At 38.7% G+C, this 17,924-nt stretch overlaps 2 protein-coding genes across 13 annotated transcripts in view; one reads left to right on the forward strand and one right to left on the reverse strand.

Moving 5' to 3' along the window:
* CIZ1 (CDKN1A interacting zinc finger protein 1) overlaps positions 1-17,924 on the reverse strand; it is a 2,016,138-nt gene that overhangs the window by 1,683,259 nt on the left and 314,955 nt on the right. The window lies entirely within an intron of this gene.
* The window catches only part of DNM1 (dynamin 1), a 1,092,771-nt gene that overhangs the window by 516,375 nt on the left and 558,472 nt on the right, over positions 1-17,924 (forward strand). For all 11 annotated transcript variants that reach the window (XM_044058867.1, XM_044058862.1, XM_044058871.1 and 8 more), the window contains exon 8: positions 12,130-12,265. In XM_044058867.1, the coding sequence (XP_043914802.1) occupies positions 12,130-12,265 (136 nt within the window). The remainder of the gene's footprint in view (positions 1-12,129; positions 12,266-17,924) is intronic.

The following is a 17,924-nucleotide window of genomic DNA, read 5'->3' on the forward strand; positions in this document are numbered from 1 at the left end:
TGGCACAGCTATATAGTTTAAATCTCAGCTGAGGGGTCAAGCCAAGGCTTTCAACACCCTGTCTGTCCAACCAGTGCTTCGTGTCCCTGCCCAAGTAGCTGACACACACACACTTTGAGATTTGATTTATATACAAACACACACACCTGGGGAAGGCTGGCACAGGTTTACTAGCTATGCCCCCTTTTGACCAGACTATAAGGCAGTTATCACTGCCACCAACCCCTACTTATCAGCTACTATAAAGACCCTTACAAAGGATGACCAATCCTACTGTGTAATGTTACTATTATCCAAATGGTAAGTGTGACCAAGACCAAGGCTGTTTAGGAGTGGCCTGTACAGTGTCACCAAATACATATGCAAGTACGCTAAGAGCTTAAATATGTCTCACAAATATAAGCCACAAAGACAGATTTAAATATATTTAATAATAAATAATAAAAGAACAAGACAATACTCAATAAACACAGTAACTACAGAGTTCAGAATTACAGGAAATATTTTAAAACAGCATTGCAGGAGAGTCTCAAATAAATACAGAAAACATCGAAACAAATGTTTTCTATATTCCTATCTATATCTAAAAGAAATCACTTTTCCCTAGTTACTTGCTATTAGAAGGCAAATGTAGATGAGTGGATGTTCTTGCTAGGTCCAAGACAAGATACAAAATGCCAATCTCTCTCTCTCTCTCTCTCTCTGTGAGAGTTCTTAAATCAATATCACGTTTACTCTAGGTTAGCCTGGATGACATAACTTTTTGTCACCTGCCCTCAGTCCCCAGGCTAACCACATACTAACATCTCTGTGTTAAAAGTACTTATCTCTCAGATGTGCAACTGCTAGGAAGTCACAGAGCAATAAAAACACTTTACATTTTAAACCTAGTAATTATTTCTGTTTCAAGACAATAGAAAGAAACTTCTAGCTCTAGACATCCTGCCTGCTTACTGAGTGATAACACAATCGTAAAACACTTTACTTTTAAACTTATTTTCTTGAAGTTGTGCAAGTATATAGGTTCATAGTATATAGGTTCATAGGTAGGTACTATGCTATCAGCCCTGGGGCCTGTACAAGCCCAGCCAAAAAGGTACCCTAGCATTTGCCACCGAAGAAAATTATTTTCTGCAGAGCCACAGAGGTGATCCCAGGGGTGAATTTCCTATTTCCCATCCAATCATCAAGATTTTTCTTGAAGAGTGCTAATAAGGAGCTTTGTTTGATATAGATAGGTAGTTTATTCCAGAGTATATAGGTTCATAGGTAAGTTAACTTTGTATGTTCCATCTTCTACTATTAAAGCATACATTTGCACAGGTGTATAGTTTATATACATTCGGGTACACTGTAAGACAAGCATATGAATCATATTAATATTCACAAATGACATATGATTATTTACAAAATTTCAGATAGCTGGGCTGGCAGTGTCACAATGCTATATAAATAATATTAATATTTTCAAGTGACATATAATTATTTGCAAATTTCCAGATAGCTGGGCTGGCAGTGTCACAATCCCTTTGTAAGACAATCTTACTATCAGCAGCAAATTCTTTAACTTACAAATTGGTATCCTCTGACTGCTGTCCTCCACTCAGTTCTAAGTTCTCTTTCAGAACCTGTGTCCTTATCTCTTGGAGCTGCAATTCATGATGCGCATGTTGTCCATAGATCAAATTTGATTTCTTACTGGGGGAAAGATCTTTTTTAAAAGATTGCACCAGCTGCCCAGATTATCCTTCCATATAAAAGACTGTTTTTTGGGAATAATCTCAAAGTGAATCCTGGTGAGGAATATAAATGTATACTGACCTTACAAAATAGGTAATTCCTTTGGATTAACATGTACCTTGAGTGAAAGGATAACTTTTTTAAGGTTAACTCTGCCTGAAATATTACAAGAATTGCTAATTTTCAGACTTGATGATAATAATGCAGTGGTTAACCCACTTATGCAAGAAAAATGAATATAGCAATTTATAGATATTTTATACTGATTAGTACATTGTATAACTACATGACTTTTCTTCTTTTGTCATCTTTTTATGCCACATATATTTCTGACAGACCCAACTATTTCTATGTTTGCAGAATAGTATTACTGTTAGTTGTTTCTGTTACTGCAATCTGCTTTTACATGTATGTATTATTCCAGTGTAAATTCTTCCTGTAAGTAACCGTTGATGCTTTAGGCTCAGGTTATGCCTAAAATGTGTCCTAGGACCAGCCCATTTATCTGTTTAGCAAATAATAAATACATAAGTAAATAAATCAACTAATTCATCCAATCTTTCCTCAAATGTCTGTTTTATCTGATTCAGAGACAGAGATCCTAACCTGCCACTCAGTCAGTGCAAACTAATCCTGGATAGAATGTCCGTCACACCATAAATATACACACACACACACACACACACACACACACACACACACACACACACACACACACACACACACACACACACACACACACACACGCACACGCACACGCACACGCACACACACACACACACACACACACACACACACACACACACACACACACACACCTAAAGACAAGTTGAAGGATCAACAATTCACCTGTACCACATCTTTGGAATGTGAGAAGAAACTGTAGCACTTAGTAAAAAACAAAGTGGGCATAGCAAACAAGTATAGCTGACTGTCAGACAGAATTCAGTAAAGTAACCCCACACACACATAGTAACAGCAAACTTTAACACATTATTGGATTCGACTCCCAATTATTTTCTGCCCTCAACTTCATTTTAAACAGATAACCACTTTGTGATACAAATAAAACTATTAAAACAGCTCCTCAACCAAAGGCCACATGGAGCTGACACACTGTGCCCTTGGTTTATTAAACTATCCATGGAATACATAAAAAAAACACTATCCTATCTGGAACCTGCCCATTTCAGAAAGTGTTACCCACATGTAAGAAAACCAGCACTAATTCAAATACTCCTCAAAAATCCACACCAAACACAGCAATGTACTACAGATTAATCCCCCTACTGCCAGTTGTAGGTAGAATATTAAAAAAATTAAAACACCTCCCAAACATGTGAGAACTTCTAAAAGCGTGTCTTACTGTCCAGGTACTAACATGGTTTCAAGGTTTTCAGAAGTACTATGACAATCCTATGGTCACTGGCAGCCAGTATACCCCAAATGCAGACAAACAACCCTCTATGGAACAAACTTGAAACAGGTGTGCAGTTTAAATGCCAAGATACGTAGCTGGACCAGTCTGCCAGCTTTGATGTCCACATTCAACAAACTAAAGGAAGAAATAAATTTCTGTGCTGGTCACACACAGATACATCTCATGCTTATTTTCCAATGGTAGAATAGTGTAGGTAAATGGATCCTACTACCACAGCTGGAATACAGTCTCATATTCATTGGTGCTGCATCAGAAAGGAACAAATCCTCCTGACAGCCTTCAGCTAAGTGAATCTCTAGATTCTACAGACAAGGTCTTTATAAGGAAAGCTACTAAAATTTCCTCAAAAACACTGGCTACCTCTAAATAAATATACCCATTGTGTGCATGTACCTTGCTGTTTAAACTTCAAAAACAAAATATATCTCCATACTTTGCAAGTAAACTTACCCGATTCTTATGCACTATGTCCTTTGATCTCAATCTAAAAGAAGCTAAACCATCCAAAAGGTAAACTTATTTCAAGCAGGCAGTCACTCCCTGCACACTCAGAGCCCTCAGTGACTTTAAACTATAACTTGTTCACCTGGTACAGCATATTGTTTAAACTGTGGAGGAATGAAAGCTGATACTCCAGTTTAACTTTGTCACTCACGAATCCTTGAAAACTGTCTGTTGTATACAAATAAGGATAGCTCTAAACAAGGCACGTTCCATTCACTTTCACGCTCCTTAAGCTTATACCATCTCCACAAATGCACAACATTTGAGAAGGGAGACACTCCCCAAAAAGTGGTGCACAAATCTTGGCCAATTACTTTTTCACTCCAGTAAAAGTGATTTCCAAGGTTTATTGCATCAAGAACACATGGAGAAGCTCAGCACACTGTTACCCATTCCAAATGGGACTTCATTCTGTAGTAACATGAGCATCATTTTCCCACTACCCTTTGCTCCGTTCATTACACCATGTCATTGAGGCCTATACCAACCAAACTTAAAACTATGAAACACTACTAAACGTTTGGCCCTAACTTTACAGGCCAAGCGTTCTCTTTTATTCTGACTGAGTATTTTCATTTCCCTCTGTTTATCTGTATTCACAGTATATTCTGCAAAAGTTAATCACCTATTTTGTACAGTATTTCAGGTAATGCATTTGCAAGGTGTGTAGTGCAAATGATATTGCAGAAGAATTATATTCGTACAGTGAATGCTCACTCAGCCTGTATACTTGTAAACCATCTTACAACTGCTTTGTCTGTCTCCTTGTCTTATGCATCTGGCTGTGTCTAAAACTGGTACTTCCTGAATTAGTACATTACTCCAATAAACAAACTATCATTAAAGAAAAACAAATAAGAAGCAGATCAGACCAGAGCCACTATGCACAAGTGCCTCTTTTCATGGCTGTGTCAATGAGTGTTGGCCTGATTAAGTGACTTGCTTAGAGTCAAACAGCATGCAGGTGGAAGTGGTGCTAATTACAACTGGGCGGGTATATCATATTCACAACTTGTTGCCTCTCTCTGTTCCACCACAGTGTCTGTGTACGAAGTTCTTTTACGTTCTTGACGTAAGGTTCGGAGCTGTAAGTGTTTCAACCTTTATACATGGGTGATAGGGTTCCTTACGCCTAGTGTAATTCATTTTGTTGTAATGCTGATTTGTGGTTAGGCATTCCAGTGCAGTAGCTCGCAAACACAGGGAGTAAACCTTTATAAATCTTAACCGCAGGATAATTTACCTTTAATCTGCTTTCCAAATTAAAATCAGATATAGAAAATGTTAAAATAATTGCAGACTAATTTAAGAAATTAGTTAAACTAAAAGACCAAATTAATGCATGATTACATCCTGAAAATAAATCACATGGTGTGTACAATTCACACAGTTCTGAAAGTGCATGAAGGTTAGAGCTGACCATATGCTATGTATATGAGGAACCGTAAACGGCATAATTCCTCCCTTTCTGTACAGCTTTTGGCTTTTACTTTTATTAAAGTTTGTGAACAAGAAGAAAGAACCATTAACTATAAAATTAATACAAGGACCCAACACGGCAGAATGTAAGCCTTAACCTGTTCCACATTACCAGACTAGTTACTTTATGCTAGTTTTGCAATGACACCACTTAGCCATGTTCGCAGTGAATTTTAATAAAGCCCCTAGTTGTTTCTGTACATGTTTATATATATATATATATATATATATATATATATATATATATATATATATATATATATATAGTACCAATGCAAGGGTAGCATAATGTAGCTAGTCTGAAGGTCTGGTTTGTGAGTGACATGGCCATTGCAAAGACCAAGTACAGATTAGCAAAAGCCAGGGTGTGGTGGTAAAGGACTTAGTGTCTCACACTGGTGTTGTCACTTAAGGAGAGGTTGGTTGTTGTGTTAGTTTTTTAGCGCCATCTGGTGGAGATGTAATTGTAAAATTGTTGTACAATGAATGCTTCACTCCTGAGAAGAGATGGCAGTTCTACAGCTACAGCATATTTGTGATTTCACACATGAAACCATAAGCTGCTTAAGTGACCTAGGGGATAGAACGGGAAAAAAAGGATGTGAATCGTACTGTGCTGTGTTGTACCTGGCAACAACCCACACACACCTGAGGTTACATCAGATCTGATGAAATTACATCTGGTAAGCTTAGTGGAAAAAGATGCTGAATTGTGGACGCGGGTGCCTATCAGGAATTGATCAAGTTACAGAAATTTGTATGAAATAAATTAAAATGGTCACACGATAATCAGAGGACATTATTAGACACTATATGCAGATGTACACTGTCATTTCAAGTAACATAGCTCCTGTTAAATTGCATGAAGTTGATGAATTCCTTTCTGCTATACTTAAGAAGTTCAAAGTAGCTGGTAGTAAGGTATCATCTAAAGCTATAACCAACCCAGCACCCTTTTGCCTTAGCTCAAAAAAAAAGGTCTAAATCTATGTTAACCACTGAACTGAAGCCAGAAAATTGTACTTTGTACTTGCATTCTCATATTATTGCCTCCGTAACCTGCTTTGCATTTAAAATGTACGTCTCCAGATGTTACTCCCCCATGCAGTTAATAAATGTATGCATAACTACCTGCTTTTGTCCCCTTTAATTATAACAAAGATCATTTTTAAAGGCATATTCCTTTAAACAAGCTATGGACAGAGCTATGTGGTACACTAGTAGACAATTTATAACAACATTTTGCCCTCAAAAACTCTCAATGTTACTGAAAGATATTCAGAAAAATGTTCCTTGCATAAACAGTATGCCTGGGTGTACCCTTGGTTAAACAGACTTCTGTATCATTTTCTGAATGTTTAGAAAAATACTGCCTAGTTTGTCTCCCTTGCATTTGCCTCGTGATTACACCACTTCTTCAGCTGGAGCATTTAACATCACCAGTGGTATCAGCGTAGCAACACAAAGGCTATGATATTTGTCCTGCCTGTGGCAAGTTAATGCTCCCCGTCAGATCTGAGTTTTATATTAATTTAGTGTGTTTAGAAAAGTAATTCTGAGTAGGAGGCTGCACCAGGCATGTCCTTTTCTGACCCCCACTTGTTCCATCTGAGACTGCGGTCTCCATGAGCCCTGTCTCACATGTACTTATTCTGATGACCACCACTACCATGTCTGCAGTTACTCAGGCTGAACCTTCAGAGGGGTCTTCCTGCTTGGCACAATATGATGTCTACAGCTTTCCATGACAATGCTGCAGCTATGCATCTGGTGCAGCCAAGTTCAAGGTCCAGGTTGCTGCAGCAGTGGTCGTGGTATGGAAGGGTGACCAAAGCCAAAGAAGTGACAACCAAGAGTGACAGAGAAAGAGAGCAAGAGAAAGGAATACCTTAACTCCATTTTACATTTTTTTCTTTTTTCTTTTTTTTGCTTTAGGTAGCACTCTTCTTGCAGTAATTACAGTTATGCACACATTCACACATACCTTTACTGTAGTAGGGAGATAGCAGTTTCACTGGTGGTTTACACCACATTAACGCAGACTACTCCCACCACCCCTGGAAGACAAAGTAACCTGATGTTGAGTGCCTATCTCTTCCCTCATATAGCAAACTGAGATTTTTACTAAATGCAGATACCTGGTGCTGTATACAGACATCCAATTGCTGTACCTGTGTGCTTGCTCTTTGCTTTAACTGTTATCTGATTATAAACCTGCTTTGGGAATGACCATCCCTTATTGTCACGTTAAGCTTTAAAGGTTCAGTACTCTCTACCACACTTCTCAGCAACAGTGTAATACATCACATCACATGTGAGTGTGTTAAGCAACAGCGTCACTAATTCTTCAGTATTAACTAGAAATGAAATGAATAACTTCTTGCCTTTAATCACTGATCATTTTATTTTAAATGCTGAGCTACAAAGCTAAATTACTGCTTTCATTTGTAGCACGGTGTTAATGTTGTACCAGCACAAGCTTAGCTACCCAGATGCTCAGAGCAGGTAAAGGACTATGACCTATCATGATGTCCATCTCGTCTTGTAAGTTCACTTAATTGTCCAGGACATTTGTAATACCTCCCATGTGACCTCAGCAACTACCTTGTGCCTCTGCCATGCCTTTTTAAGTTTTCTAATCACTAAGTCTCTACCACTTCTATTGGTAAGAGGTTCTTCTGCCTATCTGCCCTCTGCTCTGTGAGGGGGAATTAAGTTTCATCTTTCTTCTGAAAACCTTCCTCCAGCTCCATCCCATGCTGCCTTGTACCAGGGTACTTCATTTAGTAGAAAACAATGCATCTTGGTCTTCTTGTTTTCCTCCTGAAATACGTCTTTGCTTTTCCATGCCCTTTATGCCTACTTCTGTTCCTGGATGACTACGTCCTCCCATCATGCTTACTTTCTTGTTCTGTAAACTGTGATGCAGTCTCTGTATCATTATTATTGATTTCTGTGCAAAGCCTGTAATCCTATATCTTAGCACAAAGAAAGCATCCTGAAATGTACATTGTACCCAGAGTATCTTGCGTCATGGAGTGTGACTTATGTTTTTCTAAAAGGAATTGTTGAGGTGGTTTAGGTACTTTTGGGTAAATGCCCTCTGCTCACCTCCCAGAATTGAAGTACTGGGTGCAGCTTGCTGGAAAGTAAGTCTTAAGGCGGGCACAAGATTCATGGGAGGAAATGTATCACTCAGGTTGTTTGGCAACCCCTAGGTATCTCACAAGATGTACTACAGACCATTGTAGATGTACCACAACCATTGTAGCTACCACCACAACACTAAAAAGGACAAGTGGTTTAGAAAATGATGATGATAATAATCATGAGGATGAAGATGATGATGATGTAATGAATTCTATTTTTGACTTTTCATGAATTTTGGATTTACTGATTTTTGCAAATGGTGTTGTATATAAAGAAATTGTATATGAACTCATTTTTCACTGTTAAACTGATCATTTTTCACTACCTTTGATTATATGCAATGTTTTGGGTTCAGCCTGAAGAGTTTTAACTGTATGATCTTTCTCCTTTTCAAATTCTTTTCCGAGTGTGATGTGATTAGGTGAGAATTACCTAGAATAGATACATTTTTATTTAAACCTAAATTTGATTTTGTATGGATATTTATATTCTTTCAAACACTTACATTTTGTTTGGTAATATATATTTTAATTAAAACTATTTACTGTTAACAGAGCTGATAATCTTTTCACATTTCCTGCGTAAAAACTTTGGTTCATCAGTGATTACTAGGCTAACATCCCTCGGAGGCCTATTTAAAATTAGCTATCCTCTCCCATTTGTAGTTGTATTAATGTGGCAGAGCATTTACAAGCCGACAAAACATCCTCATAATCATTTAATACATTGTAGTACATGTAAAAACTTTGGATGCTTCTTTGTTGACAAAACATTCTCATAATAGCTTAATGTATTGAGGTATATGAAACGCATATAAAGTATATCTTCTTTTTAATGCTGCTACTGTATTTCACAGTGTTTGTACTTCTGGGTCCTCCTGGATTGCCATGCTTCTCACTTTGTCATAGAGAATGAATCATTTCTGATGGCTTGTTTCAGCAATCTTATCCTTTTGGTCACTTTGCAATACATATGGTACCAGGAGAGGCAAAGACTAGCCATTAAACTGCGAGTATAATCCTATGAATCAGGATTCACCTCTCACTGTAATGCAGCACAATGTCTCCAGTACTGCCACTTGTCAGTCTCCTAATTTCCTCTACCCTCAGCCCCAACAGAAGCAGCTGCTCCCCTCTCTCCTGGAGAGACTCCTCCTTCATGGAAAAGAATCTTGACCACCAATTCGCAGGTGTCAGTTTTCATCCCAGCCATTTCATGCTCAGCATCATATTAAGCCAGTACATAACAGAGTCACACGTGGCTTACTGGACAACATCACCTAAAAATAACAAAGATGCGAACTTCACATTCCCAAATTGGATATTCTCTAGAACTTGGCTTTGTGTTCAAGATTTTTTCTATGCATGTCACAAATAGGAGGGAAGAAGATATTCTAGAGGTGGGAGTTCAACTCATCCTGCACAAAAGCATCAGTTAGATATTCCTAGACATCATGACTATATGTCTGGGTGTTCAATATCTGCCCACTCATTGCCACAGCCGTCTTACCAAACTCAGTATCAAATGATGATCATTTGACAAGTGAGTCCTAATCTTGACCCAAAAGTCTGGAATATACAGCCTCAGGCCCAAGATGCTATGGTACCAAATACACTTATGAGCATCCATGTGTTAGAACATGATGTTTCTTATGGACAGTCTATGGCAATCACAGATGTCCAGTAACAATTCACCACTTAATTTCAGATCAGGGAAGCAGTTCTTCCTTTGAACTCCCCTGTAGGTTTCTCCTCCATTTTCCAGATGAGCATGAGAATCTGTGAACAGTACCCTTTAAAGCAAGACACCCAAGATGTCTAAGAAAGCAATGAGTAGCTGTTAGATGTATATGTACAAACAACAGGCAGAATTTTCTTTTTCTCTGACTTACAGTCATCATGAGGTGACTCTTTCATTTACTGGCATAAGCTCCAACTGACTGGCATTCAGCCCTGTGCCTGTGAGTTTCCCCACACCCATGTGTAGTCTGTCATACGGACTTCTTCCAGAGTAAGCAAAATCACCCCCATTGAGGAATTCTGTTTCCAGAACCAGGACTGTGTGTCACTGTGAAGCCAGTTATACCTAGCCATTGCTTTCTAAGCTCATGCAGATTCTTCTTCAGAAAAGAGGTGACAGTCCATGACCAAAAAGCCAGTTTCAAGTAACATGTTCTAGTCCATCTTACTCCAACCTGTTTCTGTCTGCTTCATAGATGGCATTACACCTGACTGCCTCCCTTTGCCTTGGTGGTCATAAGCCCGCATGATAGCTTTATGCAACACTTTTGTTACCTAGCCACCAGGAACATATGGATGAACCCAAGCCCAAGGCTGCCTCCAGGGGTAGAAACTGATATCCCTTTTCCATACTAGGCTCTTGCATTTCATAAATGAGCTGTCACGGGGGAGGGGGCATTCTGGATTGCTAATTGCCTGAATCCCTCCTCTCAGACCAATTTGCCAAGGGTGACCCTGTCAGTCAGGGTAACACTCCAGAAAGAAAAACTGTAATCATCTCAATAACAAACAAATCCTTCGGTTGCAATAAGGCTATAACAGACCTGAAATGAGCTGTTTCTGTAACCCTTCCAACAAACCACAGTTCAGAATACTGATAGTACTCTCAGTGATGTAGGAAGCTAAAATGCTGCAGCTGTAAGGCAACTGAAGCAATAAGCCATAATATCCTCATTCCCCCACAGAAGATGGGCTTAGTAAAAACTACAGTTTCTAGACCTTTTCATTACTTTTTTTCTTATATGATTTTTACTCCCCACCTCTTCTCCATAAGCCCCCTCCTATAAATTTCATCCCAGTCATTCCCTCTCTGAGACTTGAGAGTCAGCTGTTGGCAGCTATCATCTAGGCAGGAATGAAGGTTCTGTGTGTTGTGGCCATCCATGTGCCATTAGGCTTTCTGTGGTCAAGCCTTTGATATGTCTGTAATACTGGCTCCCGAGCAACAGCTAATAGAAATCCTCCCCTTGTCTAACCTGGTGAGCATGAAGTCTGTGTGTAACAACAAAGTCACCAATTATAAGATGTTTCCAGAAGCTGGTTTATGCACACTAGGCATGGGAGTGGTATGTTGTTGGAGCTACATTGCTATGAAGGTGCATGTAGTAGGTGTATAACAATTGTAGGAGGCCTAGGTAGTGATTTTTAATGGCATTAATGTGTGACAGTTTTGTGTTGTATAAGGATGCTACATTTGTTTGGGTGGGGGTATAAAAGTATAATGCTCACTGCATGCCTCAGACTGGGAGAGGGATAGCTCCATATTAGCTAGGTGTTTCGATCTCTCACAGACAGAACCATGTGAGTTGAGCAGAAGTTCAGTTCTAGTGAGAATGAGGCAGTTATTACACTGCCTTACGACACCAAGTGATAAAAAGCTGACAACAGAACAAGACCGAGTCTTCAGCGAATGTCCTTTGTTATTGTTGATAGCAGTGGCATGGTGGTGCATGCTTTGTATGAATTATCCAATGTACAGCCCTGCATGAGAAATCTGGAAGTCAGATCAAATTCAGAGTGAAGCATTAATTGCCATCTGGAAAAACTCATCCTTATGAATACATTATATATTACTTGTTTGGGATTCATCATTGACATACATATGTTTATGTTTCTGTGATCCTAAGAAAAAGAATGAATGAAGGGGGGACAATGTGAGTGTGAACACTTGACAGTAAAACTTTAAATAACACTGTTGCCTTTACTTGTCACCGGACTCTTCCTTAAACGTTCCAACACCTATCGTTAGTGACAGGTAACCTTCTAACTAATGCTTCTTTTTTTCTTTTTACAAAGGATGGTGCAGCAGTTTGCTGTCGACTTTGAGAAGAGAATAGAAGGATCTGGTGATCAGATAGATACCTATGAGCTGTCAGGGGGTGCCAGGATCAATCGAATCTTCCATGAACGCTTCCCATTTGAGCTTGTGAAGGTAAAGCACTTCCAAATATATTCAATGCTCAGTTTTGAACCAAAGGTACAGTGAATCAGTTTAGGTACAACTTTGGAGTCATGTAAGCCCTGGACACATAGAAAGTACTATAAATGTTGCATGTAATGGTCACCGTTTGGTAGGGTTACCAACTGTCCCTCATATTTCACATGCCCCTTATTTGGCAATTGTATTATAGGGAAAATAACATGAAAAATATAAGTGTACTGAGATCTCTGGACAAGAAATACCTTTTAAAATTTCTTTAATTGCTAAAATCCCTTTAATTGCTGCATAAAACAATTATTCTCTATCACAGCTATCGTAATATGCTATAATCAACATAAAGAAGGCAATTTCTAAAACAGTCAATTTTTATTTTGGCAAAAAAAGTAAAGTCCAGTAACTTTGGGAATTTGAAAACCATCAATCCTATTGTCTGGATGATAGAATTTATGGACTAACCTACCAGTTGCCACAAGCTACATCAACATTGTACTTTTTTTATTAATCAGACTGCTTTCAGGAGGCCTCATGTCAAGTGACACTGGCAACATGACCACGAAATAATCCTTGATAGTCATAGGCCAGCTGTTTTAATAAGCTGTGCTACGTGGCTGTAGAGTGTGTACTGAGCAGTACAAGAGACAACACAGACAGCAGTGGTGCATTGTCTACTGAGACAAGAAGAAAATAGCTACATGAGAATCTTCTGGGTGTGATCACAAGTTGCTATCTATATTATATAGGCAAATGTCTTTTGTTTTTGTGCCAGAAGATGGAATAACTTAGATTAGTAATGGAACAAGCAAGACACTAAAACGTTTGGTGGTTCTCTGTGCTATTGTGTAAAGAGGGATTACCCTTGGAATTTATTTTTTCATTTACTTATGTGAGTGTTTATTTTCTGTCATTGTATTCCTTAATGATTCTGTGACTGTCCTGATTTACTTGTACCTCATGTCATAGTGTATGGCTGAAAAAGGTCTCCTGGATTAAATGACTCTGCTGAATATTAAATATATAAGGACATTCCCTTCACCTTCAGTCTTACTATCAGTAATGGTGTTTCACTGACTTCCTCAAAGATGATAACTATCCCATTCAGTATATGAACTTCCAACCTTTCAGCCACTGACTCTCTTCCCTGTGATACCATGTTCTCAGCGAGTCATTAGTTGCTGAGATTTTGTGCACTTAACATGAGGTGGCTCCATTACTAGGTGTTTTTTTTTTACTTTTTTTACTTACTATATTATTATTTATTTGCAAATCAGGTGATCTTGGCCAAAGGTTACAAATAATACAGATTACAATTGGCAGTTTAGTACAGAAGCCTAATCCTGTAGTCCAGAGATGGACTCCCTGCCGTTCATGTGACTGTGCAGGTCACTTAACCCATAAATTGTGTGCATCAGAATCATCCCTGAAAGCAGGTCCTTGTGCCTAGTATGTTTACCTGATTAACAGGTTAATTATATAATATGTAATAGAACTGAAAACAAAGAATAATAACTGGAATGAGTATCACATGTTCTACCTAGAAAATGCCGTTACCCATAAAAATATCTAAATCACTTTTAAATGACAAAAGGCTATTTATGTATTTATTTATTTCCAGTTTGATGATCGGGAAAGTTCACTGGGCCCAGTGTGTCCGTTTTCAGTGGAGGCCAGGGAGAAAAGCTCCGACAAGCAAAACACAGTAAATATTTATGATACAAGTAAAAAGTAAAAAAGCTGTATAAAGTTAACAGCTTGTTCTTAATGCACATACAGGATTAATTTATTTATTTTATTTATTTATTCCATTTGTTGACCAGGGTGGTCCACTGGGCTCAAGAGCCCGTTTTCAGTGGAGGCCCGGGGAGAAAAGCTCCACAGAACAATGTTACAATTCAAATAGTGACACTACAATAAAGTACAAGTAAAATAAAATAAAATACATAAACAAGATATAAGCAAAAAAATATTTGTTTTACAGACAAAAATTGGGTGGAAGTTCCACAGACAGCTGGTAAAAGCTTTCAATATTTAAGTAGTTAATAATTAAGGAAATAGGATGGTTAAATGAGGATTGTCCTGGAGGAAGAGAGGCATATAGCAAAGGAGGATGCAAATAAGTTGGTTACATTAATGAAGAAGGATAGGGGAAAATTAGTAAGGTATGGAAGTTTAGCCAGGAGAGTCGGGGGATGAGAGCTTGGGTGGTGAAGAATAAAGAGAGCAGTTACATTTTCTTTGAGATTGCAGGTAGTAATGGAGCTGTACATGTAGTAATCCAGGAGACCTTATTTACAATAAGGAAAGGTGTATTTACAAAAGTATGCGTACAATCTTGACATAGGAAGAACAAGTAAAATTTTGACATAGGAAATACAAATTAAAGTAAAAAAAATGTATACAGTTAACAATTTATTCTTAATACACATACTAGATTATTTACAATAAAGAAAGGCATATTTACAAAAGTGTGTGTATAGTCTTGACATAGGAAGAACATGTCTAATTATAGAAAGTTGGCATTAGAGAACTAGAGCCCCAAGGTGACAGACACTTGGGTGCAAATATTTCATTGAGTATAGGAATCAGAGAGGATTAAAAATGTTGGCAGAAGGTGGTCTGATGTACAGCATGGAACCGGCAGGGAGAAAAGGGAGGGGTTGTTAGGTTGGAATTATGCAGGTGCATTTCCGAATGGAGGAGAGATAGGAATGAAGCTGTGCCTTAAAACTTGTCATATTTTCTATTATTCTTAGGGAAGGAGAGAGAGATCCATTTTTTTGTCAACGGAAAAAGAGAGAAGTAGTTGTCCTGGAGGTCGGTTGGGTTTATGTACAGATATTAGGTTTTGTTGTGCCGATCTTAGAGTTCTGTTTGGTACATAGGGGACTAGGATGTGTTTTAGAGCAGGGCATTTGGTGGGGTTGAAGAATAATTTGTGAGCAGTGGTGAGTTAGAGGAAGTCCAGATAATTTGGAAGTTCTAGCCAATTTAGAGAGTTAAGGGCAAGGCAATGATGGGCAGAGGTTTTGGAGTTAGTGGCAAATTTGGAGATTTTGTCATAACAGTTTTCTGATTTGGATGTGATAGATGTAGATAAGTTGATTAGAAGGGGGGCACCATACATCATGGAGGGGAGGAGGTAAGTGGAGATGAGAGTACGTCTAGTAAGAGGTGAGAAAGAGCGGTTATTCCTATAAAGTATACCCAGTTTTTGGTGTATTTTTTTATGTTTAGGAGTACATGGTTATCGAATTTTAGGTGTTCATCTAAAGTTACACCTAGTAACTTTGCATGGGGGCGACTTCAATAGGGGACTTATTTTGGCTTAGGATTTGGAAAGAGGTTTTGTCGAAAGAGAAGGATTTTGAGGGAAGGAAGATGAAAATTTTGGATTGGTTAGCATTTAAGGCAAGATGATTCTGGAGCATCTGGGCTATAGTTGTTGAGAAGGCAGTTTGCGTCTTCGTTAAGAGTTCAGGGAGGCTAGAGGCAGAGAAGACTAAAGCTGAGTTGTCAGCGTATTGGATTATTTTGGTATTGGGAATGGCGGAGTAAAAAGCGTTGATGAAGATGTTGAACAGCATTGGTGCAAGAATGGATCCTTGGGGTAGACCTGTGGGGGTATGAAGAAAAGGGGAGATGCTTTTTCTCCACTTTACAACCTGAGCTCTATCGGACAGGTAGCTTGAGAACCAGGAGATGGTAGTTTGAGAGAGATTTAGGTTTGAAAGGTGGCTCAGAATATGGGTGTGAGAAACAGTATCAAAGGCTTTGGAGAGGTCCTGGAGCACTGTGAATACTATTTCTCCAGAATCTCTGTCACAATTAACTGTATCTAGGAAAGAGAGGAGAGCTGTTGTAGTGCTGTGCCCAGGTCGGAAACCATGCTGGGTAGGAGTGAGGAGGTGATTTTGAGTTAGGAATGGCATTAGTTGTAGGTGAATATATTTTTCTAGGATTTTGGAGATAGGGGAGAGGATGGCTATGGGGCAGAAATTTAAGATGTTAGTGTTTTTCCCACCTTTATGAAGAGGGAAAATATAGGCAGTGTGCCAGAGTTTGGGGAAGTAGGATTCCTTTATGGACCTATTGATTATTATACTTATAGGGAATGCAATTTCATCAGCAGCATATTTAAGAAAAATAGAGGGAATGTTGTCGGGAGCATTAGAGCAAGGTTTTAGTCTGGAGAGGAGTTTTTGTACATAGTTGGTAGAAATGGGTTTTAGGTTGAAAATGAGAGTGGAATTAGAGTTAGTGTAAGGAGGGGTAGTGATGGAGGCAGTATGAGTGTATGCGGAAGAGCTTTTGGCAAAAGATTTTGTTAGTTCAGATACAGAGTTAATAAAGAAATAGTTGAATAGGGAGGCTAATTCCTAGAGTCTGGTGGAGTGGTTTTATTTGGTCTAGTAATAGAATGGATTATTTGGGTAAAGTTAAAGAGATTAATGGATTGAGTAGGAATAGAGCTATTGATGTTGTTCCAATTTATGTTTACGTCTCCGAGTATGTAAGTCTCATTATTTATGTTGGTAGAGGCCCATAGAAGGATTTCTTCTAGAACTGGGATATTGTTTCCATGAGGGATATATAAGGTGATGATGCAGATACGTTTGTGGCTATTTATTTTAAATAAGCAGGCCAGTATTTCAGCATTACCAAACTGAGGAATTTCTTTGGGGTAGGGGATAATGGAGAGCAAGTTGGAGTAGATTAATGCGACACCACCTTTTTTGGGTGTACGATCACATCTAAGGGCTTGGAAGCCTGGGGGTAGTATTTCAGAGTCTGAGATATGGGGCTTTAGCCATGTCTTAGTGATGGCAACAATGTGTGGTTGATTGTGGCTTAGCCATGCATGAAAAATGGCTGCTTTATTACAGAGACTTTGAGCATTGAGAGTAAAGATTTGAAGAGATTTATGGATGGGGGAGGTTTTCTGAGAAGAGGGAGTAGGGTCAGGGCTGGGGTGAATATCACCTCCTAGGTAGAGGGTGTTGGGGAGAGATAGTGCGATGGATTTAGATTTTGTTTTATCGAATAAGGAGAAGTATAAGTTGAGCTTTGTCATTTGGGGTTTAGCTTTGGTTGGCATAATTCGTAAGTTAAAGTGATGTAAGTAGTTAGGTTGTATTAGAGAGGGGGAGATGGAGTAGAAACTTCTTTTGATGGAGTGGTGATATGTGTTATATGGTGGGAAGTGGGGGAGAGGAGAGAAATAAGGGGGGAGTGGTTAGTAGAATAGGAGGTAGCAAGGTATAAGGGTATGAGGTGTAATAGGAGGAGGGTAAGTGGGGTAGAGAAAGTTTTAAAGAGTAAAGAGGTCATTTATGGAAAATATGTAGGTGTAAGATATGGAAATAGGGTTTAGCTTGTTTTGAAGGATTGGAAAGTAAAGTTAAAGGGGAGAGCTGTGGCTAATAGTAGGGGTAGAGAAGGGGTGAATTAAATGAGATGTGTGAGATTTATTGTAAGTAATTAAATGGGAATTGTTGTTTGACTGGATAATGGATGGTAAGTGGTGGACCTACAATGTGAATTGTTATCTGATTGGATAATACATGGTATATGGTGGGTGAGTAATTTAAGGGAGGGGATTACAATATGAGATGTTGTGTGATTGGATAGAGGATGGTAAGGGGTGGGGACAGTG

This window comes from Protopterus annectens, chromosome 16.part0 (genome assembly GCF_019279795.1).
Source record: "Protopterus annectens isolate FY-2018-M chromosome 16.part0, PAN1.0, whole genome shotgun sequence".
NCBI lineage: Eukaryota > Metazoa > Chordata > Ceratodontiformes > Protopteridae > Protopterus > Protopterus annectens.